The 27813-nt window shown below is 36.5% G+C and overlaps 1 protein-coding gene across 2 annotated transcripts; it reads left to right on the plus strand.

The window, feature by feature from the left end:
- Window positions 1-31: 31 nt before the first annotated feature.
- On the plus strand, window positions 32-27452 carry LOC140156853 (uncharacterized). 2 transcript variants are annotated; one of them, XM_072179848.1, is made up of 4 exons: window positions 32-243; window positions 1468-1518; window positions 25349-25436; window positions 26746-27452. In XM_072179848.1, the coding sequence occupies exons 1-4, from the start codon at window positions 216-218 to the stop codon at window positions 27407-27409; spliced, it is 831 nt and encodes a 276-aa protein (XP_072035949.1). In that variant the 5' UTR covers window positions 32-215; the 3' UTR covers window positions 27410-27452. The 2 variants fall into 2 exon arrangements, with proteins under 2 accessions (XP_072035949.1, XP_072035948.1); XM_072179847.1 differs by lacking the exons at window positions 25349-25436; window positions 26746-27452 and adding an exon at window positions 8414-10252 and having other exon boundaries at window positions 41-243; window positions 1468-1618.
- Window positions 27453-27813: the final 361 nt, after the last annotated feature.

The following is a 27813-nucleotide window of genomic DNA, read 5'->3' on the forward strand; positions in this document are numbered from 1 at the left end:
CATAATGCTACGGAACACTGTTAAAGGCCAATATAAGTAGGCGTAAATCCGAGACGTAAATGCTCTGTTAGACAGCTAGTCTATTTTCTCCGGCAAATCAAAGATTTCAGGACATCCGTAGTACGGTGGTATAACACATCTTATTTCTTCATCAGCTGGTCTTGTCAGCACAGTGAGATTAGACTTCACACGAGATACCGTCAGTAACGACAAACATGTTTATACGCTGGATGCAAAACAATGGTAAATACGTTTAGTGTTATTTTTTAAATAATTGTATCGTTATAATATCTGAAATGTACATGAATAAGAATGTGTAATACTGCGTACACAATGTGTCCTTACACTTATAACAAAGGGCTTGGCAATATCTAAAAGACAATAAACATAACAATAAAGTATATAGTTAAAAGGGCATTTCGTGATCCACAGCACCATCCCCCTTATATCACTGGAAACCTCTGACTACATAATGTTTACGTACAAAACATTTCCCGCAGATTAATTCGTTTGGCAAAGACATCGTGAAAATTGAATTTCGTTCTGGTATACCAGAACGAAATTACAACAGTGGAGCAATGTAATACACATAATCATGCATAATTCGCTAACGCAAAATCGGAATCAACTTAAGCTTTGTTCGTGGATATCTACTGACAAATGTCATAAAAAAAAGAGGATGCTAGGATCATAAACATTTTGTGTTTTTGTCGTATTTTGGCATTTCATTCGGCACAATGCAACTTTATTGCCTTAAGTTATACCAATTTGAATGGAAAAAGAGATAATTGAGATACTTCTTTCTTCAGGGCGATTACCACCGGCCTTTTGCAACGGGCTCATTACGACGTGACATATCAACAATGCTCATAATTAGCATGTTTCGGGAGAAAAGTCTGTGTAAAGCTTTGTCACTTTTGAAATACTCTCTTAACTCTCTTCACGCGGGTGTCGACTGCAGACGACATGTTTCAAAAATTTCTTAAAAATTCAAAAATTTCAGAAATTTCAGTAAATTTTCCTGACCATATTTGGAATCAACATGGAAATTGCATTAAATGAGTACAAACAAGCCTAGTATTGGTTCAGTAGTTCTTAAGATAGCTCTTGATATTTTGAGAAAATATTTCAAAACTTTACCTTTTTCCGTTGAAGCACGTGGATTAATACATTTAAATTGCTATGTTGTGAAAATCGCATTGTGCCAAATGAGGTATCAAAATACGCAGAACAAAATTTCTCATCTGCTGACTACATAATTTGATGATTTAGGTGTAGGGTCTTTAAAATTGCTTTTGTTTTAAGTGTACGGATACTCAGATTTGCGCAGTATATAAACACTAATATGAGTATGTTTCAAGATAACAACAACGTGAAGTCTGACAATGAATAGACGTTAAAATCTTTCTCTCGCAACCTTAAATTAATATGCCAAATTTTAACACAACAAACTTGAATTTGTTACAGCTTTCTGTGGCTTACTTTGTCTGTCAGTCTTAGTTACTATAGACTTGGTGCACACAGCACCCGACACAGCATCTACCAAGAAAGGGCTTGGCAGTTCAAAGAAACGCTACATGTGTGAGGATTTGGAAAAGTTCACAAACATCGCGTGGTGGTAAGAGCAATCATTGGTTCCATTAATAAACAAATCATTGTTTTTATTATGGGCGTTATTCTTCCATAAAAATATCTCATGTGTTGCTTTTTATATATTGTGGCTTTTTAATGTTATGTAACTGTATGTATCTACCCTGCGTGACAATTGATAACATGAATAAAGGTCTGTCCTATGTTTTATGTCTTTTTATTTGATATTTAGTGAAGTGATGTTATATACAGTATACTACTACGTAAATTGCAGAGTGTCTAAAAATGGTTATAGAAAATTGACCGCTTACAAAGACAACCAACGCCGTCATTTTTTGTACCGGCCAGCCATAGCTTTATAATTGCTTTGAGTTTGTTGTTGTTTCTAACTTTTTATTAGACAGTTTATGAATAAAACAGAAAATATTGTCAAAAAATTATCAAGTTGTCATAGCAAATAGAAATACCAACATTGGTCGGTGAAGACAACAGGAGTTTTGTGTTGATTTTGCAATACTAAGGTAAAGTAAGTGTACATTTTAGGAACTTTCTTTCCGAATTGAAAATCTGGCAAATTCGCTGGTCCTCTTACAATGCACATTGACCTTATTAGTAGGGATGACCAATGAACCATCAACTTGATTAGAACACTCCCATAGACATGGGAGCTCAACTGTGCACTGCTTGCACAGACATTTCTAAATTGAGCTCATTCTTTTATTTTTCAAAATTGTTCTGTAAAAATTGGGGATGTTAATGCCAATTATGTTTTGTAACTATCCTGCAAATTACAGCAACACAACTTATTTGGTTTTTCTGCAAGTGTGAGTCAAAATTGGTCCATCGCCACAGTGCGCTTAATTGCCAGTGGCCAAGTACAGCACTGCTCAGAATGGCCCAAAAATATTCAGATCAATAAGATCAGGTGCAAACCTTTACCTACTGAGCTGTAATTTGGCAGAGTTGCCGTTTTTACCTCTATCATACCCTCTCTAAAAAGGTTTAAAAAATGGACAAGTAGATCTCGAGTTAAAAATTAAATCACCAGCTTCCCTTTGGAATTTCCATACACCTTTCGAGTCATGTTAAATAGACACCTTTCTGAACATAAATGTGAATTTTCGTGCTCATTTGATGTATTTTTCACATGATCTCAACCCTAAACTTTATCTTATATTTATACCATCTACACTGACTTGCTGCTATACACGCACAGGAGTTGTACTTTTAAAATACGCGCCTAATCAATAATGAGTCTTTCACTCCAAGTACTGTGCTCCCTGTAGCATTATGGAGTGACCAGGTCCTAGAGTGTGATGGTTTGTAGCAGATGACAGTGTTCATTCAAGCCTATCAAGGTCAGTTATTAGCCACTTGCTGAATGGCTGGGCATTATCAGCTATCAAAGAGATGCCTTGTGCAGCTGCCAATCACAGTAGAGGTTAAACAAAAGTGATATCAGGACAAAGCTGTGCATGTTGGTACTTGATTGTTTGGATTCCTATGTTGAAAATCCCTTGTAGTAGTATTATTTTTATGTGTAGTGTATATTGTTGTGGAAAAAAAGTTCACCTGGACTTTTGATTTTGTGCCATTTCGGCCATTTTGGATGATTTTTGGCAAATGTTTTCTAAAAGTCTGATTTCAGTGCCTCGGTTTGAAGAAATAATTTATGCTATTGACTAGTAAAGTGCCATTTCATAAGAAACCCCTTTGATACTTTCACAATATGCTTGTTTCATGTTTGCATTAAAATAAAGAAATATAAAAAGGTAAATATATGCTTATACCAATTTTGCTCCCATTGCTATTTTTGGACTTTGTCATTTTATTTCGTTCCAATGACCGGTCAGAATGGAAAACTTTGAAAATTCATAATTCGAAAAGTTTTGACCGATTTTGGCCATTTAACCACCAACATACTTCTGCTGATGAGTTCTTTCCAGAAAACAATCTTTTGTAGCAATAGGGGCAACATGAAATTTTGATGGTCATCCCTATTATTAGAGACCCACTGAGGTTGTCTGGGGAGGTTCTGCGGTCTGCAGTCGACAAGTTGTGTCAAGATTCATGGGGGTTCATCAAATCACAAAAGATCTTAAATAGGATGTGCACTTATCAAATGTTGTTAAACGTGCCAGTGAGCGTTCATTTATGCTTACCATTTGAAGCGGTTTGGTTTAGTATTATAGTATTATATGGTTGTGCGCCCTTGAATTTCATTTCTCAGTAAAACCCATGCATTGCCAAATTAAGTATTAAAATGAGCAGAAATTTGCACAATTTTAGCCAAATTTGGATTGATCATGATTAGTAATATTAATTCCTGCAAGTATACCACAGATGGGAGAGATCGAGTAAAATAAAGTTATATATCAATGGAAAGCTTATGATGTCAGGATACTCAAAATTAGTTATTCCGATTTTTGATGGCCAATAAAGCTGAAAATTAAAAAATGAATGAATTTTGGTCTTTTTTAAGGCGCCCAAAAAGCACCCAAATCAATCGTCTATGACCTTGGGAATGCTCGTGACGTAAGCTCATGGTTCGCAGTCACGTGATCCTACTCGGAAACGTGTAAACAAGACTTGCTTCCTGTATTTTGCAAGCTGCCCGGCAATTCTGATTTTCACAATAAAGCTTGAAATTAGAGGACTCTTCAAGTTGCTGGTTCCTTCTATATATATTTGAAATAATAGAATTATTGTCAACACATAAATTTTCCGTAAATTTTTGACAAAATCAGTCATTGCTGGCTGGGTATAAATGGGTAATTGAGTTTGAATTTCGCGCTGGGATCAATTCCATGCGCAAATGCTTGCTGCTACCGTTCATGTCATGGACTGAATAAGCATGATCGAATAACAAATTAAATACTTGTTTGTGACATTCCCTATTCTTGATTCATTTTAAAATATCTGATTTTTAAAATATCGTCTTGCAGTAATCAAAAAAATAATAATAAAAAACCGCCGATTTCATCAAATCCAGCCCATATAAAGGTTTTCATATTTAGCGCATTGCGGTAATACATTCTTTCCAAAAAACAAAAACAGATACTTTATTATAAAATAAATACAATTTAGGCTTAGTAGACCGTTATTTGGTGGAATTCTGAAATCTGAATAAAATTAAAATATTGTCACTTGTGTCATGATTCTTTAAATGATAGTACAATCAGTGTACGGTACTGAAAAAGTCAACATTCATGTTTTATGGACTACCGAACACGATGCGTAAATTGCTGCTGAAGAAATTGCAGGGAGCCGATCAACATGATCAAGGTGGATATGCACAAACACAGCGACTCGCTTCGTCCTCCGGTAGCACTTGCGCTGTGTGTTTCAGCAGATTTGATCAATCGTTCCCTTATATTTGGAACATTTACAGGAATAAATTTTGCTGATAAAGTAACAATAAGTTGAAAATATCAGAATGTAAATATCAAATCGGTCATTTTGTCTGCAAGTACAGTCGCGGATACCGAACACTCGGCGACTGAGACTCAGTCAGTCACTGACTTCATCCCGTATGTATCTACGAGTTCGCCTATCATACAAGACCAGTTGTAAAGCTAAGAAATAATTAAAAAATCCTGTACATGTACCTTATTCTATTCCTTCATTTTCTCATTGTGATAAGTTCATCTCAACTAGGTGTGACGATCTGAACTGGTAGCACTAGCAGTTATTTTTTTGCAATCTGTTTTCATTCCGGTTCTTCGGCGAATCTTCGCTTTTCGTGCTTTACTGTAATATTCCCTATGCATATCGTGGATGGCTTGGCCTAGCCTATCCCAAATCATTCCGGCCAGCACTTTTCCCATTTTTAAATCCACACACTTTATTCAGGAACTTCATTCTTGATTGGATCATGATGTTTCCTTCGTGTTATTCTTATTTTATTGAAGATATTTTTCATGTAAAGTAAGTTGACAATGACTGAATTCGTGCATTGGCCCGATGCATGCAACAGTAATGCATGGACATTGTGTTTACAATCAAACCCGGAAGTAACTGCTTTCCATTGATATATAACTTTATTTTCAATGAGGTTCACCTTTAATGATTTTTAAGCAGCCTTTTCTATACAGAAACACTGGCACGATTTCGCCTGTAAATTAGGTGATTCCCAGACATCATAGACTTCGACGGCCAACCTATATTTTTACCCACCCAGAGGGATCAGGCTAGTGCTAATTTTAACCATCATAGCTGTCGCTAAGAACTAAGTCGCTCCTGCAAAGAAAAAATGACGTTTTCTGAAGGCAAATTTTACATATCTCTATGGGGATTTATTTGGTGGTGTAAAATTAGGCCGCTTGTTAAATATGCCGTTCTGGCTTGCCATCCGGGGCTCACTGAGCATCAACATTCAGCTCTTGAGCGTATTCAAAAGAGAGCGTGCAAAACCATACAAGGTTATAATAACTCTGTTTTTTACCAGGATGCTTTAGATCAATTATTACTTACTTGAACTCAGGATAAATTAGAAATTCGAAAATTAGAACATTATGACTTTAATTGCAATATGTGAGTCCTAAGTGGGACGGTACTATAATTTAAATGTTAGTGCTTTGCCATTTTCTGTGTGAAATGGCCGAAAATAATGTGTTTTTATGGCCGCGTTATCCTATGGTCTGTACTGACACAAACACTTGTGACATCGACCATTGTTTCTTGACCAACAGTAATTACAATAGACCAGCGCCCTCGACGAAAATATCGACGAAAATAAAGAAGAAGCGAGTGAACAACAAAGAAAAAAACAATTGGCAAATTCGCAGACGATAAATCAGGCAAGTTCCATTGAAATAAACAATAACAAGCTTATGCAAGCAGTGGAAGGTGTCGTCGGTCAGACAAATCACCAATATCAGGAACAAACTTTGCTCCTAGACATAGAAAAAGAATGCCAGAGTATTCGAGACTCTGTAGCACGTATAACGCTAGATCCAGAATTAAGATCGTGTGAAGGACCTTGTCCGTAGTATCAAACAACAAAGTCGAAAGAGCAACATATTTTCAATTGACAAAAGCTAGTCGCTATGTTGAAACGGCATTGAAGATTGTGAAAGTGTGTTACAGAGACTTGGAGGACAAAGAGTCAATAAATCCAGATTACATTGGTCAGATCGCAACAGTACTCAAAGCACACATAGAACATAACATCTTTTTGCTGCTCAGTTTGACGCGGAAACAGCCAAAGTTTTTCGCACACTTCAGAAGGTGTTGTTCAATTGAAAGTAGCAGCAGAGCTTGCGGCAATTAAGGGGCAATCGCAAGCGAGTGAACAAGGTCAAAATCAAACGGTCGCTATCAGCAGCGCCCTCAATTCAAAAGTAGAGGGCAGGGTTTTTTATCGCACCTCAGGTTATTATAGAGGTGGTAGGTAACAGGAAGATATTGATTTCACCAACTGTCATCAAACCAATATCCTCCTTTCTGTCCCAACGAAGGAATGTAAACACAATGCAGTTGTCAAATCTAGACAACTGGCATGAAATTGGTGCTTCTATGCCGGACTTTGTTAATAAACTCTTTGAACATGATTGACTGCAAAGAAATTAATTTCAAATTTGAGTTCATAAATGTGACATGTGTAACTCTTTGAACATGATTAACTGCAAAGAAATGTATTTCAAATTTGAGAGCATAAGTGTGCATTGAGAAATCTCTAATAGGCATTGAATATTAAACAAATAAAATATTATTGTTCTATACTATTATTATAGTGTGCTAGTCTAACAAACAGTGATGTATGTTTGCCTAAAACATTAATTACGATAGACCAGCGCCCTCCGGGGTTTGGATGTCGTGTCGTGACCTTTGACACGATATCCAACTTCGTCTTGTGTTTTCTCTGTTGATTATCATTATCTTATTATATACCGTTAATATGTATCATTGGGCCCATGTGGCTGTTGTGTAGGGCATACCAAGGTAGGCATTGAATATTAAACAATTGAAATATTATTGTCCTACATTATTATACATGAAGTGTGCTGGATTCAGTAATGTCTGTTTGCCTAAAATTTATAATTTTAAGCTTTGTTCATTCTAAAATAATGTTTGTTATTTTGAGGAATGATATTATTGTAATGAATAAAGAATTTGGAAATTTAGAGTTACATTTTAAGCCTGAACTGAAATCATTCAAATATAATAGGCCTATACACTTGTGCCAAGCCTTCAAGTTTTGTGAAATGTGTGTGGCAAATGTTCAAAAACAAGTTATTTTTCTTGGAAATTATGATTTGTTCAATTTGAGTTGAATTCCCAGTTAGGGCTCACAATAGGGTATAATCCAACGTTATGGCAAAATTGTTCTTCTCTTCATATTTTTAATCTCAAAATATTAAAAGCAACTTTGTTTTGGAATAGGGAGAATTATTATAATTCATTTCGTACTAGGAGATAACATTCTCAGATCGTCGCAGGATATCAACTCGGCATGTACAATAAATACAATAGCCACAAAACAATAAACCGACTAATAAATTACATACTTTTTAAGCTTCACCTAATTTCGCGCAAACAGGTGGACGTTGGGTCTAAGTTTTCATGTTTATTCTTTTTATTTTATTTTTCAAATATCTTTTAAAACAAAAAGAATCTAAGCTAATTGAATGGACAGTAAGTAACTATCTAAGGAGTATCTAAGGAGTATCTAACACAAACGTTTGCACAAAATACAAGTGTGTACTATGCCAGTATTAAATACTGGAATTGTATTTTCCTAATTATTAACGTGTCCAATCCTTAAGTCTCTAAAATTCGAAAGCTTTACTTTTTTTTCCTGTTTTTTTTTATCACGGTGCAGGTACGATTGGGGCGATTCGAACGCCTATCACGCAGGACAAGGATGCACCAACCCATTAAAAGAAAACCGTATCCCGATGATTTGGGGATGGCGCGATAATCCTGAAAAACGGTTTCAATTCTCTGAACGATCTGAGTACGTCCTCGGTTTTAACGAACCAAACCACCACAAACAAGCATACATGTCACCACAAGACGCTGCAATACGTTGGAGAGAGCTAGAAACAGCTGGGAAAGCAAATGGTGCAATATATTTTGGGAGTCCAGCCGCTGCACCTGGCGGCGATAGTTACATTGAATGGTTCGACACGTTTTTCGAACTTTGTACAGATTGTCAAATAGATTTTCTTGCTACTCATTCATATAACTGCAAAGCCACTGGAGTTATGAATTTTCTCACCAATTTGTGGGAGAGATATGGTAAAAAAATTTGGTTGACAGAGTTTGCCTGCCCCCACACTACCGATCCTAACGATCAGCTTAATTATATGAAGGAGCTCTTACCCCTGTTAGAAGAAGCGGACTTTGTTGAAAGGTATGCATGGTATTGTAACCGACTAACCGATCCAAACGGCTATGTCAAGCCATCTGCATCCCTCTTAGAAGCAGATGAGGCTAAGCTTACACCGCTTGGAGAATATTACAATAATTTCAATCCATAATATCATACGTGTAATTCATTGTCAACCAAATTTCAATTTGAAATAAACATGATAAAGAAGATATAAATCTTTGTAGGTTCCGGGTGTCTCAAAAGTCATTTGACCCATGTATTTACATAAGTCAATTAATTATGTATCGATTTTAAAGATATTATGTTATATATTATGTTGCGAAATACTGAAAAAAGTGATGGTCCTAGGGGTAAATATTTGAAGATTTGTCACAAACAAGGCAGAAATAACAACATCAGCAATCAGGCAAATTTCCAGATTTGGAATCTGGTAATACAATGATTGATCTTGAAATATCAATCCCACAATGCATTGCGCATAGACTTGCTCAACTGCCCTTTTCGGTAAATCCCATAAGTCTTTGCGAGTACACCTGAGATGTCGTCATTTGACGTCACGCCGACTTGTATGCGCAGTAACGATGTTCGTTAAACGATGTGCGCATCGGCGCAGATCGGCGTGACGTCAAATGACGACATCTCAGGTGTGCTCGCAAAGGCTTATGGGATTTACCGAAAAGGTCAAATCAAATTTCCCGGGCAAAATTTCTAGCTTAAACTAGACCGTTTTATTATCAGTTTTTTTTACAGAACTAGGAATGCTGAAACAACAATTTTATAGTTAAAACTGCAAATGATGACCTTTATCAGTTCAATTTGTTCAAAATTGGTAAATCAGTTGTTTTCATTAATATACAAACCAGAAAGTATTACAAAAGGTGCCACATTTCCTAATCTGTTAATTCGCCCGGACTAATCAGTGTTGGGTTGTTTACCTTCATGGAAATATTCTCTCTCCAACCATGTTTCAAAAATAGTACTCACTCTATTTGACCAATTTGGTTTTTAACAAATAGTTTATAACTCTAAGACATTTTTTAAATCCATTCTTATTATTTTATTAAAGTTATGACCAAAAGTATGGGTGTAATAACTCGTAGGATACCTGTGTATTTCATTTCGAGTCCTTAATAAAAGTATAATAATAAAGATAGACTAGCGGGATTCCCCGAACTTTCGTGATTCAGTAGTTTTGAGATAATTCCAGTGGTTTCGGTATAATTCCTAGATATATTAAAAGATTATGTAAAAAATATTGTTTTTGCATATCGTATATTTGCGGTTGATATTAGATTAAATAAGTGGTATATTAAATTATTCCTTACAGTTGTGTTGTATTGTGTTCCACGCGGGTGTCGACTAAATTTCATTTATTTTATCAAAAACTTCAGAATTATAAATTGTCATCTTGGAATCAGCATGTAAAAATGCATTAAATAAGTACAAACAAGCTCAGTGGTTCTTTAGGTAGCTTCGTGATATTTTGAGAAAATATCTCAAAACTTGGACTTTTTAAGTTGAAGCTAATTAGTACATAGCACTTCGTTGACGAAGGGGCTCTCGTGCGATTTTTGTGTTAAAAGCAATTGATTTGGGCACTTGTGGGTGCAAATAATGGAAAAAATATGTTTCCATTTTTTCAGATGGGGGAAAGTGGTCAAATCCAACTTATCCAAGATGGCCGCCAAACGCCCTTGCAATTACCATGATTACATGATGAATGTAAAAATGTAAAAAAGCCATATATCACTCTCAAAACTTCTTTTGTATCAGACACTAAAAATAGATTATTTATATTCTGGTAATATGAATAATATTCAATATGGCGACCAATATGGCCGCCGATATACTGCGTGCTGGTAGTCAACTATTGAAAGAGATGGTAAATATTAATATGTATGTGAACAACTTTTACTTTTATAATCGATATTCCAAGTGACATGTCCTTGGACCATAAGACCTACATTTTATGTAATTTCACATCACATTTGTGAAATCCAAGATGGGCGTCATCAGATACATTAGCACTATAATGCCATTAGTGATTTTACAAAAACTTTACTTTTTCCTTCATCAGGAGATACTAATTTTAATGAATTAATGATATTCGCCTTTTTAAGATTTTATTTTTAAAAGTCTTATTTTTGTTCTTTAAACAAAGCATTTGCTCCATACTACATATTTATTAATAAGTCACTTTAAAAAAGTGCAGAAGTGCAAATGGATGCAGAGGTTCATATTTAGGTAATATGTTAGGTAACTGCAATATTCTACTCCAAACACATGTCAGTAGCCAAGCAGTTGTCCAACTGACACAACAGCAAAATGCATTGACATGGAACAGCTTCCTGGACAACATTCGCAGCCCAATGAATGGCACCCAGCACAACAAGTCTGTGAGTAAAAGTGGAATAGTGTACAACAAGACCTGTTTCTTGAAAAAAAAAGTGTGTAAAAAGCCGAAATCAGCCCCGTTCCACACTATTTCACATAATCTTTGGAAATTGTCATCAGTGTAAGGATCCTATACGCATTCTCACAGATTTCTTGTGCTGGGTGCAAATTATTGGACTGTGAATGTTGTCCAGGAAGCTGTTCAATATCAGTGCATTTTGCTGTTGTGCCAGTTGCACAACTGCTTGCAGTTACTGGCATGTGTTTAGAGTAGAGTATTGAAATAATCATGTGTGTAATTTTGGTTCATTTTGATGCACATGATTGTAAGATATGACCTTGTGAATAATATAAGTTTCTTTTTTGGCTTAGTGTACATGGCATGATTCAAGTTCCACCTTTTTGTCCCTGCCAAAAGAGTCAGTGAACATGGTGAAGGGACTATAAAATACCCACAGCACAAACACACAGATCATATTACCTACATCTTACTGTGGGACTACACTCTAAGACACCGTATAGCACACCCCCACACAAATAATACACACACCTTAATAATTGGACCACACTCTAATACACAACACATACACACACCGATCATACCTTCATCTTAATTGTGGGACCGCCCTCTAATACACAGCACAAATATACAAAGATCTTATCTACACCTTAATTGTGGGACCGCCCTCTAATACACAGCACAAATATACATAGATCATATCTACACCTTAATTGTGGGACCGCCCTCTAATACACAGCACAAATATACACAGATCATATCTACACCTTAATTGTGGGACCGCCCTCTAATACACACCCCAATCATACCCACACCTTAATTGAGGGATCGCCCTCTAGTACAGAATACAAACACGCACAAAACAGATCATATCAACATCTTAATTATGGGACCGCCCTCTAATACACAGCACAAGCACATACAAATCATACCCACACCTTATTTATGGGACCGCCCTCTAATAAAGAACACAAACACGCACAAATCATACCCACACCTTAATTGTGGGACCGCCTTCTAATACAGAGCACAAACACGCACAAATCATACCCGCACCTTAAGGGATCTGGAATGAGCGTTTTGAGCGTTTCGACAGTATTTTTTGTGGGACATGAGAGCACATCAGACATATCGAATTGCATTCTGAATACGAAGAATGTCTTTCTGATATCAAATAATTTTCATTTTTGAAATTCACGATATAATACAAATTTTAGGACAAATTATTAAAATTTGATATTTTTCACATTTTTGATATATAACAGTCGAAGTAAATTTTATAAATCTAATGATATATTCTTAAAGTGTATGTAGCTGGGAGGAAAAGCCGACGATCAATTGACAATTTTGACCTCTCATATTGAAGATATGGATTTTTTCCCCAAAAGACCTATGTTTTTTGTTGGTGTTTTTGGAAAAAAATCCGTATCTTCAATACGAATGGTCAACATTTTCAATTGATCGTCGGCTTTTCATCCCACCTACATACACTTTAAGTACACATTATCAGATTTATAAAGTTTACTTGGAGTACTGTTAAATATCAAAAATATCAATTTGTAATCATTTGCCATAAAATGTGTATTACATTGCGAATTTCAAAAAATCAAAATTATTTGATATCAGAAGGACATTCTTCGTATTCAGAATGCAATTCAATATGTCTGATGTGCTCTAATGTCCCACAATAAATACTGTCCAAAGGTTCATACCCCACCCCTTAATTGTGGGACCGCCCTCTAATACACAGCACAAACATAATTATACAAATCATACCCACACTTTAATTTTAGGACCGCCCTCTAATACACAGCACAAACACACACATATTATACCTACACCTTAATTATGGATCCGCTCTCTAATACACAACACAAACACGCAAAAATCGTACCTACACCTTAATTGTGGGACGGCCTTTAAATAAAGAGCACAAACACACAGATCATACCTACACCTTAATTGTGGGACCGCCTTCTTATTAGAAGAGCACAAACACACCCCAATCATACCCAAATCGTAATTAGGGACCACCTCTAATACACAGCACAAACACATACAAAACATACTAACACCTTAATTGAGGGACCGCCCTCTAATATAGAACACAAACACGCACAAATCATACCTACACGTTAATTGTGGGACCGCCCTCTAATACACAGCACAAACACATACAAATCATACCCACACCTTATTTATGGGACCGCCCTCTAATAAAGAACACAAACACGCACAAATCATACCCACACCTTAATTGTGGGACCGCCATCTAATACAGAACACAAACATACTAAAAGTACACAGATCATATCTACACATTAATTGTGGGACGACCGCCCTCTAATACACATCACAAACACACCCCAATCATACCCACACCTTAATTGAGGGATCGCCCTCTAATACAGAACACAAACACGCACAAATCATACCTACACGTTTATTGTGGGACCGCTCTTTAATACACAGCACGAACACATATAAATCATACCCACACCTTAATTGTGGGACCGCCCTCTAATACACAGCAAACACAAAACGTGTTCGACATCATTCGCAAAGGGTTATAAAAGGTTGTCAGAAAACGTTTAAATGTCGGGTTATATAAAGGGTACATTAATGGTATAAAACGTTTTCATAACATTAAATAACATTTGTTGGTAATTTACTGCACAGCAAACACAAATGTTTTACAGAAAACATTTAAATGTCGGGTTATATAAAGGGTATAAAAACGTTTTAATAACATTCCAAAAACATTTTGAAAACTCGAAAACTTGGTACAAATCATTCTAAACAGAATGTTATTTTGGGGTTGAAAATATTTTGCAAAAAATGTTTGCCCAAAATATTTACCATAACGTTTTTAAAATGTTTTCACGACCTTTATATAACCCGACATTTAAATGTTATTAAAACATTTTTGTAAAAAACATTTTAAGAACATTTCTGTGCAAATATTTTAACATAATGTTATTTAAGTGTTGACAAAATATTTGGCCAAAAATGTTTGCAAAAATAGTTTACAATGAGATTTCGAAAACATTTTAAAATATTGTTGTAGTGTGTTTTCATACAAAACGTTTTAAAACGATTTCATGACCTTTACATAACCCGACATTTTAATGTTATTAAAACGTTTTTACCTAAACCAAAACCCAAAATATAACTTATTTAAAACGTTTTAAAAACGTTTTTGTGTTTGCTGGGTACACAGCACAAACATACACAACACAGATCATATCTACACCTTAATTGTGGGACCGCCCTCTAATGCAGAACACAAACACTCACAAATCATACCAACACCTTAATTGTGGGACCGCCCTCTTATACACAGCACAAACACATACAAATCATACCCACACCTTAATTATGGAACCGCACTCTAATACGGAGCACAAACACGCACAAATCATACCCACACCTTAATTGTGGGACCGTCATCTAATACACAGCACAAACATACACAGATCATACCTACACCTTAATTGTGGGACCGCCCTCTAATACACAACACACACACATACAAATCATACCCATACCTTAATTGTGGGACCGCGAAATACACAGCACAGACACGTATAAATCATACGCACGCACCTTAATTGTAGGACTGCCTTTTATACAACACAGATACACACAAATCATACCCACACCGTAATTGTGGGACCGCCCTCTAATACACAGCACAAACATGCACAAATTATACCTACACCTTAATATTGGGATCACTATCTAATACATAGCACAAGCACACACAAATCATATCCCCACCTTAACTGTATTAGCGCCCTCTCAAACACGGGACAAATAAACACAAATCATACCCACGCCTTATTGTGGCACCGCCTCTAAAACACAGCACAAACGCACACAAATCATACGCACGCACTAACTGTGAGACCTTCTAATACACATTTACAGACACAAAATCATAACCACACTCTAATTCTGGGAACTCCAATTCACAGGACAAGAATCCGGGACAAGAATACACATATCATACACACCACCCTCTAATATACAGCACAAACACACACAAATCATACCCACACGTTAATTGTAGGACCGCCCTCTAATACACAGCACAAACACGCACCATAGTGCACTTACGTCCACGGCGAATTCACCGTGACCTTTCCAGCCATAAACCCGCTTATTGAACATGTTGAAGATTAAACCGATATATGCAGTACTAAACCATTATATAGTAATCTATTGTCCAATGCAAATTTATTACCACCTGATAATATTGATCCAATGAGCGACCGAATTGTCCGCTACGGACGACTAATCCAATCGATAATGACTTTATTGACATGTACGAACAGAGCCCCACTGACCGAGTTTTGGGATATTTTTCACTGGTTTGCAGCTGTTTGCTGTCATTTACTCATCAATGCGGAGTACCGTTATTATAAGGACTATGCCAATTATTTAAAGATTGACATGTAGAGAATAAGCCATAATTGATTGACAGAAAGTACTAAATTTGTACCTATGACGGTTTTATGACGCCAATCTTCAAAATACGATCAAAAATGGCTGCCCGGTGAAGTAAAATGTGCATTGGAATAACACGGCGAGTTTGGATAGATGGTAGGATTTCTTTTAATAAAATGTATGTTCCCCGTTATTAAAGCTTGTACCGGATTGAAGATTCAGATATTTGGAAAAGAATAAGTAATTGAAACAGAGAGAAAGTACTAAAATCATAGCTTTTATACTTTTTGATATAAGATACTAACTAGTTCATCCCCAATAGCTACGATACAGCGCTACCAGTAGGGTTCAATTGCCTATTGTGAGTGTCCCTGTGTTGTGTGCCTACATGTAGTTAACAATAACTGCATGATGCAATTCATACACACACCTTAATTGTCGCATATCCCCTGACTATGGCTTTGCGAGACAGTCGCGCCGTTTAATCCACAGTACAATGTCAGACACATTATAAATCATACCAAAACATTAATTTGGCTCTAAAACGTCGAATTCCGGTATTTTGTGGTGTTCTAAAAAATCCCGAAATTGTAGGAAATTTTGTTAATTTGGCCCAAAACAATAGTATGTAACAAAACAAAATGGCGCCTCGTGAGACGTTTCTTTAAGGGAAGCTGCACTGAAAAAAGTGATTTTCTAAAGTATTTGACCTGTGCACTTGTAAATTGGTGGGAATGTGTGTGCTGATCAAACTTAGCGATTCCAGCCAAAAAAATGATCGTCGTTATAACGGTTGCCATGCATGGTAACGGCGGCCATGTTGGATTTTCACATGATGATGTACATAGTGTACATAAGGACTAGTGATTGCACTGACAAAATTTCATTGATATAGCTCTTTCACTTCTAGGCGATTTCTAAAACTTTTGATACCCCTCGTATATATATATTTAATTGAATTTTAAAAGTTGGCGACCCTACTATAAGACTTAATGTAAGTAAAATAAAGGAATTTGATGACAATATCGGTAAAATAAGGGGTTTAGTTGATGAACATTTCGAAATTTACGCTATACGCTCCTTATATCTTGAAATGCCAAGAAGCTATGACCCCCGAGTGGTGTCAAATGAAAGAGAAAAAGTAAAACAAATAATGAAAATAATTTTTCCACCGGGGGTGACACTCCTCAAAGACTCAGGTCAATGTTCCTATTTTGGGTCCTTTTCATATCTAGAAATCCCAAGAAGGTATGACCCCCCCCCCCTCCGTGACAGTAATGAATATATGAATTAAAAACCCACCCAAGTCCATGGGAAGTGATTTTGTGGAAAAAAGCTGTGTATCATTTTAATTCCTTCAGTCTGATTTACCTGGTCAATATGGTAAGTTTTACGTGCAAATGAGTGGGTTAAACTGTATTAGGTATGACGATTAGCATTTCAGGGACTTCGTGTGGGTTCATTTTAAATGCTAGACTTGGGTGGTTATTTGAATCATATACAAAGACAACAATGTTGGAATGAGATTACCACTAGTAAGATAATACAAAATAAAGCACACAGGTGCTGCCATGTAATATAAACCACACACAATTTTTTGATTAAACCCATTTTTTCAAAAGTCACTCTCCAGCAATGAATGTGTTTCAAGTGGACTTTTATACATACTGGATTTTAATCAATGTGTTACAAGACTCAAATCCTGGATTTTGGGTGATTCTTTCATACATGCTATTTTTCGCATGCTCAATAGTCACAGAGGATGAATTTGAGTTGTTCTTTCATACATATGACAGGCCTATGTATAGCAACAATTTCCCATGCTTAACTGAATTTGGCCAAAGTGTGGACTTGGGTGGGTTTTGTATTCATATATTCAGTTGTATACCACACATGTATACTGCCGAAGCCCCATGGTTCAGCTATGGTGCGGTAACCGCTCTAGTTACAGCTCGATGAAAGTACACATCTGGTTCACTGATCGGTTATTTTTAGTTCGAAAACAATATTTAGACGGTAGTTTTGTTTTAAAATACAAATCCCTTTAATTGGAATTCAAATGGGCACTTTCGCTTAGTACATCTCGATGAAAGTACACCACCGGTACATTGATCGTTGGTTATGCCGCACTTTATACCTGGACTTGGTTCGTCCTATCCTCGAATATGACTGTATTATCTGGCATCCCTCAGTAAAACACTGACAAATCCGATTGAGTCCACACTGAGGTTTGTCTGCCGTGTTATCCTTCAGCGATGGAAGTTAACCCATGATGAGCTTCTACGGGATTCGGATCTACCAACCCTCTCTAAGCGCCATGTATTGACGTTGCCACGCTTTTTCATTTGTATAAAATCTTCCACAGTCTGTGCTAATCTCCAAACCCTTACAGACCACATCTCCGACCTAATCTGCGGCACCTGAATTCCTGCGGCGTTGACCCCCCCCCCTTTTTTTTCCGCCTGACTCTTTCTACGAGATCCTTCTATCCTTATGCTCCACTTTAGAATTATTAACCGCAAGCTATCGTCACGTCCACTTCTCTTCAGGCTTTCAAGTTGGCTGTCCAATCCCACCTCATTTTGTATTTCAGATGTAGACTGCTTGGCACAACAAAACAAAGAATACACTAAAATTACCAAAAGTATAATATACAGTCACGAGGCATTATGATGGGTATGGCCGTACCGTACGGTACGGCCTATAGCATATTTATACCAGTGAATTCCCATTTTTCAATTACTGTTTGAAAATCATAAATATTTATTGCATTTGGTCAACCCGTCCTTTTATTAAATGTACGTCCCAGTCCATGTCCTCTGTTTTGCTTAATTTATATAAAAAATACAAAGATAAAAATACGGCTATAGTCAGTTCTATTCTATTTTACTTTCGACCAATCACAACAATTTTGAATGGTTCGATGTCTCTGAGCCAATCACATCATCAGCAAACTGGTAAATAATACGACTAATTACGAAACTATTAATAGAATAGTTCGCTCTTTAAGCCAATTTTATTAGCTTCTTTTTTACCTATCTTCATGATCATGTTGAAAACTACTATATATAGATTAGAATATTCTATTCGACAACCATTTCTGGAGTGGATAGGAAGGACACCAACCAGACGTGCAGATCAGGTAGGTGTTTATTTTCACAGACTTTATCAAAATCTATAACTCTCGACTTCTTGATCCGTATTGAAAAGTCACATTTTGGTAAATAGTTTGGATGATCTTTAGATTTTCAATCCACATTACGCTTTTAGGTATGAGTAACTTATTTCACTGCAGGTTCGTGGTGAAACAGACTTCATCAAGTAGTTTGTGTGTTTGTTTAAAAATGGTCTCTCCGTGTGGAAACACACTTGATCAGGACCAGGCTCAAGTTAGGCTAAACAGGCCCGATGTATGATCAATTTTACATTCACGTAGGTATGATGGACGCAACAATTAGAAGACCACATTGTGTTGTGATAACCTGTCAAGTGTGACTTTTTCGAAGCAATTTCTTACATTTTATTAACTCTGCTTAAAAACTTTAGGACTCTCTGAGATTCTCGCACTATAATTGTGTCCTGGCCTGCCATATCAAAATGCTACAGGTATGCGTTAAGTTATATTCTTTTAAGTGTTTAAAAACACTTGAGAACGTTCCTGCAATCTCATTGGTTCTTTCCAGCTCTTACCCGTGTGATATGATACGATATCACACGGGTCAGCGCGTGTGCATCAACACGATACGCGTGCTCGCTATTTGAACCAATCGGGAGGCGCATAGCAACAACGGGACTGTTCGATTTTAAGCCATAGGTAGTTCCTTATAAAATGTAGGATTTAATTTGATTAAAATTTGTAATATTTATGATATTTCTATTTGAATTGAAGTGTTTAAGAATGAGAATAAAGGTATTGTTTTTAGCCGCTGTCGTGCATCTATCGTCTCATATAACACGGGCGACATCATTATTTTTGGCGTAAAACAACTCGGCTTCGCCTCGTTGTTTTACTTAAAATAATGATGTCGCCCGTGTTATATGAGACGATAGATGCACGACAGCGGCTAAAAACAATACCTTTATTCTCTAAGTATTTCTACGAGTACGCCTTCGGTTATCACTGTACCGGCGCAGCTGGTTCCTGTGTGAGCTGTCAAGCTTTCGTCAGATGTTTGTCTGACTTTATTAGAACTGATCATCAAATTGGCATTCAACAACTCTTCCTATACCTTTGTACAGAAGCCAAGCGTTGTTAATCCGTGATGAATCCACACTTCCAGTAGCGTATACGAGAACGCAAGGTTACGCGTACGCGTACGCGTTACGCGTGAGCGCGTAAAATTCGTCATGCCTGGAGCTTATGCGTAAACACTTTCTTAATTATGTTATTAAAGTAAGCTAAACATTACCGCTTTATTCTTTAGTTTTATTGCTGATATCAACAGAGAAATACTTGATCTTCTTGTAAGGTTGAGCGGCAATGACAAACGGATATTCCGAATGAAAGAATCATGTGAACTAGACGATCTTTAGCTTGCTTACGTTGTTGAAAGGGATTCAATCATGATTCACCGTTATTCATCACCGTTTAACAACTCGCGTCCGGCACGTCTGCGTGGTTTACTTCGCTCGCGAAGTAAACCACGCAGACGACGCGGCCGCATCGTTGTTAAACGGTGATGAACAACGGTGAAACATGATTGAATCCCTAAATAAATAAGACCCGGCATCTATGTTTTACGAAACCACATATCCAACCTCTTTTCAATTTCTCCATTTTCATAACTTCCGAAAATTGTATCATTTACACAGAGTAATATCTTAAAGCACATTGCCGATTTTTGGCACAAATTTACAAAATTTAAAAATAGCACGCCCTAAAAGGGCTTAGGAAAACAGAAATGTTCAAATATCCTGCTCGCTAGGGTTGCATTAGCTCAGTTCCTGTAGCCTCAGTCACTCTGTAACTACAGGTTACAACAAAAACAATTATACAATTTAGAAAATAGTATTAAGCAAACATGTCCCTTATTGATTGTATTAAATTTTACTTGGTTGTGAAGGTAATTTCTTAAGCTACTACCTTTCAATAAAGTCGGTGGTCTACAAGCAAAGATATGGCCAATTGTATAAGGTAGTCCTAAAACAGCTTGGGCCACTTTTGTGTAGAAAAAGTGACTGAAATGAGTTGAATCATGAACCGCCTGGTCGGTGCTCTTAAGATAGGTAGTTTTAAACAATGACGCAATTGAAGTGGTATTATAATTTATGATTTTGAAATAAATATAAATATTATTTATTTACTTATGTCAATCAAGTGAAAAAAAAAACATGACAAACTTTTTGCTTTTGTTCTGAGAATTTTGACGATACGCATGAGAGTTCATTTTACACGGTGCAAACTTGATGTGCAAAATAATGGCAAAAAGTGGCCTAGGAAAGAGACCAAGTAAAGTTTTCTGTTAGTCAAGATATTTCTGATTCTACTGCATATCACATTTACGCCATGACCACGTTTTAGTGTTTTTTCCTGAAAAGCAAAATGCAATTGCTAGTCATGAAAGTCGATTTTACGCAATGCAAGCTTGATATTGGCGAAAATGTATCTTCGCGCTGACTTGAAATCAATACAAAAAATTATGAGAGGTCTAAAATTTGGATGGTTTGAGTCATGTTGGATCAAGTATGTAGACGTGGTTATCTTGTAGGCTATATTCTTTGAGGTTTTGAGCATATGCTTTCACTGAAAGCCCGCATTTTTGCATGTTTTTGCTGTATCTGTAGCCTATTGATTTTATGCAAATAAAAATATGTTGACATTTTTATAGCACTATTTTAATTTGACCTAAGTACTTAATACTTATTACACTGCCACTATACATGTATAACAAATTTGTATCACACCATGGCTGCCGACAACAATGGCACCAGCATTTGGTCGTTTAATTCAGTAACGTTTTTGACTTGGAACCCTATTATTATTTGTATGCTATTTTTAAATAGCTGGTCTGTGTATTTATGTTTTTGCTTGGATTTGCATAGTCCCTTAGCTCAGGGTGATGGGTGGTTCTGCGTTTTTTCCCGGTACCTTTTTGCTCAATTTCTGCCAGCTTGATGTTCCCCAACACCTTCTGAGTTGATATGTGATTCTTATTTTGGGTACTCATGCATTATTAAGTTTGGTGTAAATATGCTTTTTACTATTTATTCCAATTTTTATGCCAGTTCGGCTGGTTTGTGTTTTATATAATATGTTTATAATGTCTTTTTCTGTTTGACAAGATGTTACTGATTCCATTGCATATAATATTGCTGCCATGATCTCTTTTATTTTTTCTGAGAAGTGAAATTGCAATTGTATAACTTTTATTGTTACTGTCTGTGTAGCTTCAATTATGAATTATCAGTCTGAGCAACCTCGGACTACGGTCACATTATGTATCTAGGCCGGGTGGGTACGCGAATTACATTTTGACAAGGGTGTACTGCTGAACTCTGAACCCCTACCCATATTAAAGGATTTTTTTACGTAACGGTTGATTTAACAGTTTTTAACCCATTAGTTAAAATACATGTTTAAAAATGTTAATCAGAACATATCATACAGAAAAGAAAATGATAATTGGATTGATTAAGAAGGGTATGGTTTCATTTAAAATGTCAATCCATTTAATTGCATTGTAATATTGTTACATATAGCTGCAGTTCCATGAAAATACACAACGCATACAAATTATGTAAAATAATAGTCAGAAAGAAAATGTTGATTGGGTTTATTTAAAAGGGTAGGTTTTCCTTCAAATTGTAAATCCACTTAATTGATTTGTCATCTCCTTGTTCAGCTACAGCTCGACGAAATTACACAACACATACAAACTCTGCAAAGTTATATATTCAAATACCACAAGTTCTCTATTACACACTCTCTTCATACATGAAACTCTCACGACGAAAAGATCCCATATGACCAATATTTCAACATACAATCAGAGGCGTAGCTGGGATTTTTTCAGTGGGCACGCCTGTGTGAGGCGAGGGTCCTAATCCACCAAAAAGGATGGTAGGTGCGGGTAGTGCAACGCATCCCCCGCGCCGCAGTCACCCGCCCCTAGATAAAAGAGTCCACTTTTCAGAGTAAAATATCAAAGAAAGTCTAAATTAAAAAAGAAAAACAAACAAACAAAGGGACAACTTAATAAAATAGCCCACAAAAGTTCATTTTAGATTGATGTATAGTCCACTTTTGACATGCAGTTGAGTTTTTGGACATTTTTCCTCCTCCCTCATAAATATTTCTAGATTTTAACGCTGATACTCCGGTCATAAACTTTGGGAGTGGGGGTAAAGAAGTCTGAAAATTTTGGAATAGGATGGTCGAAATTGCCCATTTTACAGTATATCGAGTCATTGTTTTTTTCTACAGGATGCTTAATTCATATAGAAAAGGTAACAAATGTAACCATTTTGTGAAACTCATGCTAGGAAATAGCAATACAGTGGTCCAGCAGACATGACAGTGGGAATAGCAAACTGGGTCCAACTGATGTAGAGCTCCCTATAAGTATACTTATTTTACTCTTTTAAATAAACTGCTCGCTTAGGCCAAAAAAAAGATTTCCTCAACCGACCGACCCTAATTTTGGAAATCAGAAAAAGAATACCGACCCCATTTTTGGAAATACCTGAAAAGGGTTTTTTTCCTTTCAAATTTTTGCATTCTGAAGATGTTAAAATTTTTTTATTTTGGAGCTTGTGTTCAACATTTTAGTTGTTTTGTAATGTTAGTTGATTCATTTTGACACCAATATTGTTTGATTTTTTTCATATTTTGAGCATTAATTAATACAACAGTAGAGTTTGCTAGTAATTAAAAAAATTGAGCAAACGATTTCAATTTGAATTCATTCTTTGCCATGCGAATGAATTAGAATTTTGCCTTATTCGAGCTCCAAAACTACGGGAAAATACGTACATTATTTGATATTTATAACTCAAGAAAATGAATAGGCCTTCCTCACTTTAATAGGCTTAGGACTATTATTATATCAAAGTTGACAGCTCGTAAGTGACTAAATCAGCTAAATTTTGCTTCTCATTTTGTTTTCCAGAAACCTTTCATTTAGATTCAATCATGTTTCACCGTTGTTCATCACCGAACAACGATGAGTCCGCGTCGTCTGCGTGGTGTACTTCGCGAGGGTAGCTTTAGCTGCCCGAGCGAAGTAAACCACGCAGACGCGCCGGACGTGAGTTGTTAATCAGTGATGAATAACGGTGAAACATGATTGAATCCCTTTCAACAACGAAAACAAGCTAAAGATCATCTAATTCACATGATTCTTTCATTCGGAATGTCCATTTGTCATTGCCTCTCAACCATATCAACTTACAAAAAGACTGATCGGTGATTTCTCTGTTGATATCAGCAATAAAACTAAAGAATAAAGCAAGCAATAAAACTAAAGAATAAAGCGGTAATGAATTAGCTGCTGCCTCCTGATAAGTTCCAGGCATGACGAATTTTACGCATTCACGCGTAACGCGTACGCGTAACCTTGCGTTCGCGTATACGCTACTGGACTGTGGATTCATCACGCTTGGCTCCTGTACAAATGTATAGGAAGAGTTGTTGAAAACATCCCCAACCACAATATTTGAAATTGTAGTCTAATTACGACATCCTATGCACAATGTCTATAAAAAATACTCTTGAAGTAAGGAAAAATAATAAAATAGCGCCGCCAATTGGCGAATTACAACTTCGACACAGTACATTTTAACGTGATTCACCAATTTGAATAATGACGTAGCGCAGAATAGCCAATCATGTTTAACACTGTTATAGGGTTACCCATAATACTACGGGACATTGTTAAAAGCCATAGGTGTAAATCCGAGGCGATAATGCTCTGTTAGACAGACAAGAGAGCGTGGTGGTTACAGCTAGTCTTTCTCCAGCAAATCAAAGATTTCAGGACATCAGTAGTATAACACAACTTTTATTTTTTTCATCAGTTGGTATTGTCAGTACAGTGAGACTTCACACGGGATACCGTCAGTAACGGCAAAAATGTTTATACGCTGGATGCAGAACAATGGTAAATACGTTTAGTGTTATTTTTGCAGGAAAAAAGTTTTGTCACTTTTGAAATTCTCTCTTATTTCATTTCAATTGGTTTATGTTTTGAAAATCGCATTGTGTCAAATGAGGTGTCAAAATACACAGAACAAAATTTTCCATCTGCTGACTACATAAGTTGATGATTTTGGTGTAGGGTCTTTAAATTTACTTTTGTTTTAAGTGTGCAGATACTCAGTTTTGCGCAGTATGTAAACACTAATATGTGTATTTTTGAAGATAAAAAAACAACAACGTGAAGTCTGACAATGAACAGACGTCCGAATTGAAACACCATTTTGAAGATCTTTCTCTCGAAAACTTAGATTAAAATATATACTCCAGGTAGAAATATTTGTTTAACACAACAAACTTTCTGAATTTGTTACAGCTTTCTGTGGCTTACTTTGTCTGTTAGTCTTAGTCACTATAGACTATGTGTACGCAGCATCTACCAAGAAAGGGGTTGGCATTTCAAGGAAGCGCTACATGTGTGACGATTTGGATCAATTCACAAACATCGCGTGGTGGTAAGAGCAATACCGTAAAAACTCGATAGTTAGCATATGTGCTTACTATCTAGCGCTTTTAAAACATGCAAACATCAAGAGCCCCATCCACAAAAGTGTAAAGGGTTTTGAGCAAATCGTCGATACACATAGTTATAATACGAACAAGCAAACCTGCAAATGTGTATCTCAACCCCATTAGCTCAGTTGGTATAGCGCAGGACTTTGGTACAATTTCATGTCTTAAAAAGCACTCGATAGTAAGCACATATGCTAACTATCGGGTTTTTACGGTATACTTATATACTGTGGCTTTTCAATATAATGTAACTGTATGTATCTGCCCTGCGTAATCAATAATAACATGTATAAAGGTTTGTTCTGGGCTTTTATGTCTTTTTATATGATATTATTTTAGTAAAGTAATGTTACACTACTACGTAAATTCACAGAGTGTCTAAAAAAGGGTTATAGAAAATTGATTTGCTTATAAAAAACAACCCAACAACGTGAATTTTTCAGATACAATTTGTTCATCTTCTCTCTTGGTGTTAGCAACATTTAAATTCATATCTAAAACACAACTCAGTATTGAACTTCCCACTATACAGTGTTTGATGCGGTCGGTCTGGCTTGTCCATTTTCATCATCTGATAATGATGGATGGGCAGGAACCAATCAGATTACCTGCTGCCATGCTAAATGACAAATGGAACATTGTTTTAAAATCTGTCAAGCCTTTTGAAATCTGGTAATAACGTACAGAGAGAAAGACGTGAATACGGGTTCAGTTCCAGCTTCAATGCTATGTTGATGTATACGTCTGTATTGAGTTGGACTGTTCAAAATGTAAAACAATTAACAATTCATCTGTATACACTTAGAAAATTTTGAGGGCTTAGAGCAAGAACTAGCTATGTCCACAATTACATGTTACTCATTTCGGCAACAAATGGACGGTTAATGCTGCCCTCTATAATATAATGTAAGTGACTTTGGGGGTATATGTACATGGTAACTTGCGTCTAACTAACCATGCTAAGTGTTTAAGTGACCATGCATATACCCCAAGGTCACTTGCATTTATTATGGAGGGCAGAATTAACCATCCATTTGTTGCCGAATTGAGTAACATGTAAGCTAGTTCTTGCTCTAAGCCCTCGATTTTATCTTGTAGAATCAATTCATTTTCTGCATAAATTCAGCACAATAGCCACGTTAATTTTTAAATGTACGTGTTTTGAATGTTTCGAATTTGGAAAACATGTCCAATCCTTAAGTTCCTAAAATTCGAAAGGTTTTCTGTTTCCCTGTTTTTACCACGGTGCAGGTACGATTGGGGCGATTCGAACGCCTACCACACGGAACAATATGGATGTACCAACCCATTAAAAGAAAACCGTATCCCGATGATTTGGGGATGGCGCAAGGATCCTGCAAAGCGGTTTCAATTCTCTGAACCATCTGAGTACCTTCTCGGGTTTAACGAACCAAACCATCACAAACAAGCATACATGTCACCACAAGACGCTGCAATACGTTGGAGAGAGCTAGAAACAGCTGGGAAAGCAAATGGTGCAATATATTTTGGAAGTCCAGCCGCGGCACCTGGTGACGATAATTACATTGAATGGTTCGACACGTTTTTCGAACATTGTACAGATTGTCAAATAGATTTTCTTGCTACTCATTCATATAACTGCAGAGCCACTGGAGTTATGAATTTTCTTACCAATTTATGGGAGAGATATGGTAAAAAAATTTGGTTGACAGAGTTTGCCTGCCCCCACACTACCGATGTTAACGATCAGCTTGAATATATGGAAGAGCTCTTGCCGCTGTTAGAAGAAGCGGACTTTGTTGAAAGGTATGCATGGTATTGTAATCGACTAACCGATCCAAACAGTTATGTCAAGCCCTCTGCTGCCCTCTTAGAAGCAACTGAGGCTAAGCTCACACCGCTTGGGGAATATTACAATAATTACAATCCATAATATCACACAGTGTAATCTATTGTCAACCATCTTTCAATTTGAAATAAAGAAAATATGAATCTCTTTGTGGGTTCCGGGTGTCCCAAAGTTATTAGACCATTTGCATATGTCAATTAATTATGTATCGATTTTAAAAATATTATTTCATATTATATTGTAAAATACTGAAAAAAGGTGATAGTCCTAGGGTAAATATTTGAAGATTTATTACAAAACCTGCAGAAATAACAACATCAGCAGTCCAGGCAAATTTCCAGATTAGGAAATTTGACCAATCTGGTAATACAATGACTGATCTTGATATATCGATCCCACAATGCATTGCACATAGATTTGCTGAACTGACCTTTCGGTAAATCCCACACGACTTTGCGAGTACACCTGAGATGTCGTCATTTGACGTC

Source organism: Amphiura filiformis, chromosome 7 (genome assembly GCF_039555335.1).
Source record: "Amphiura filiformis chromosome 7, Afil_fr2py, whole genome shotgun sequence".
Lineage (NCBI taxonomy): Eukaryota > Metazoa > Echinodermata > Ophiuroidea > Amphilepidida > Amphiuridae > Amphiura > Amphiura filiformis.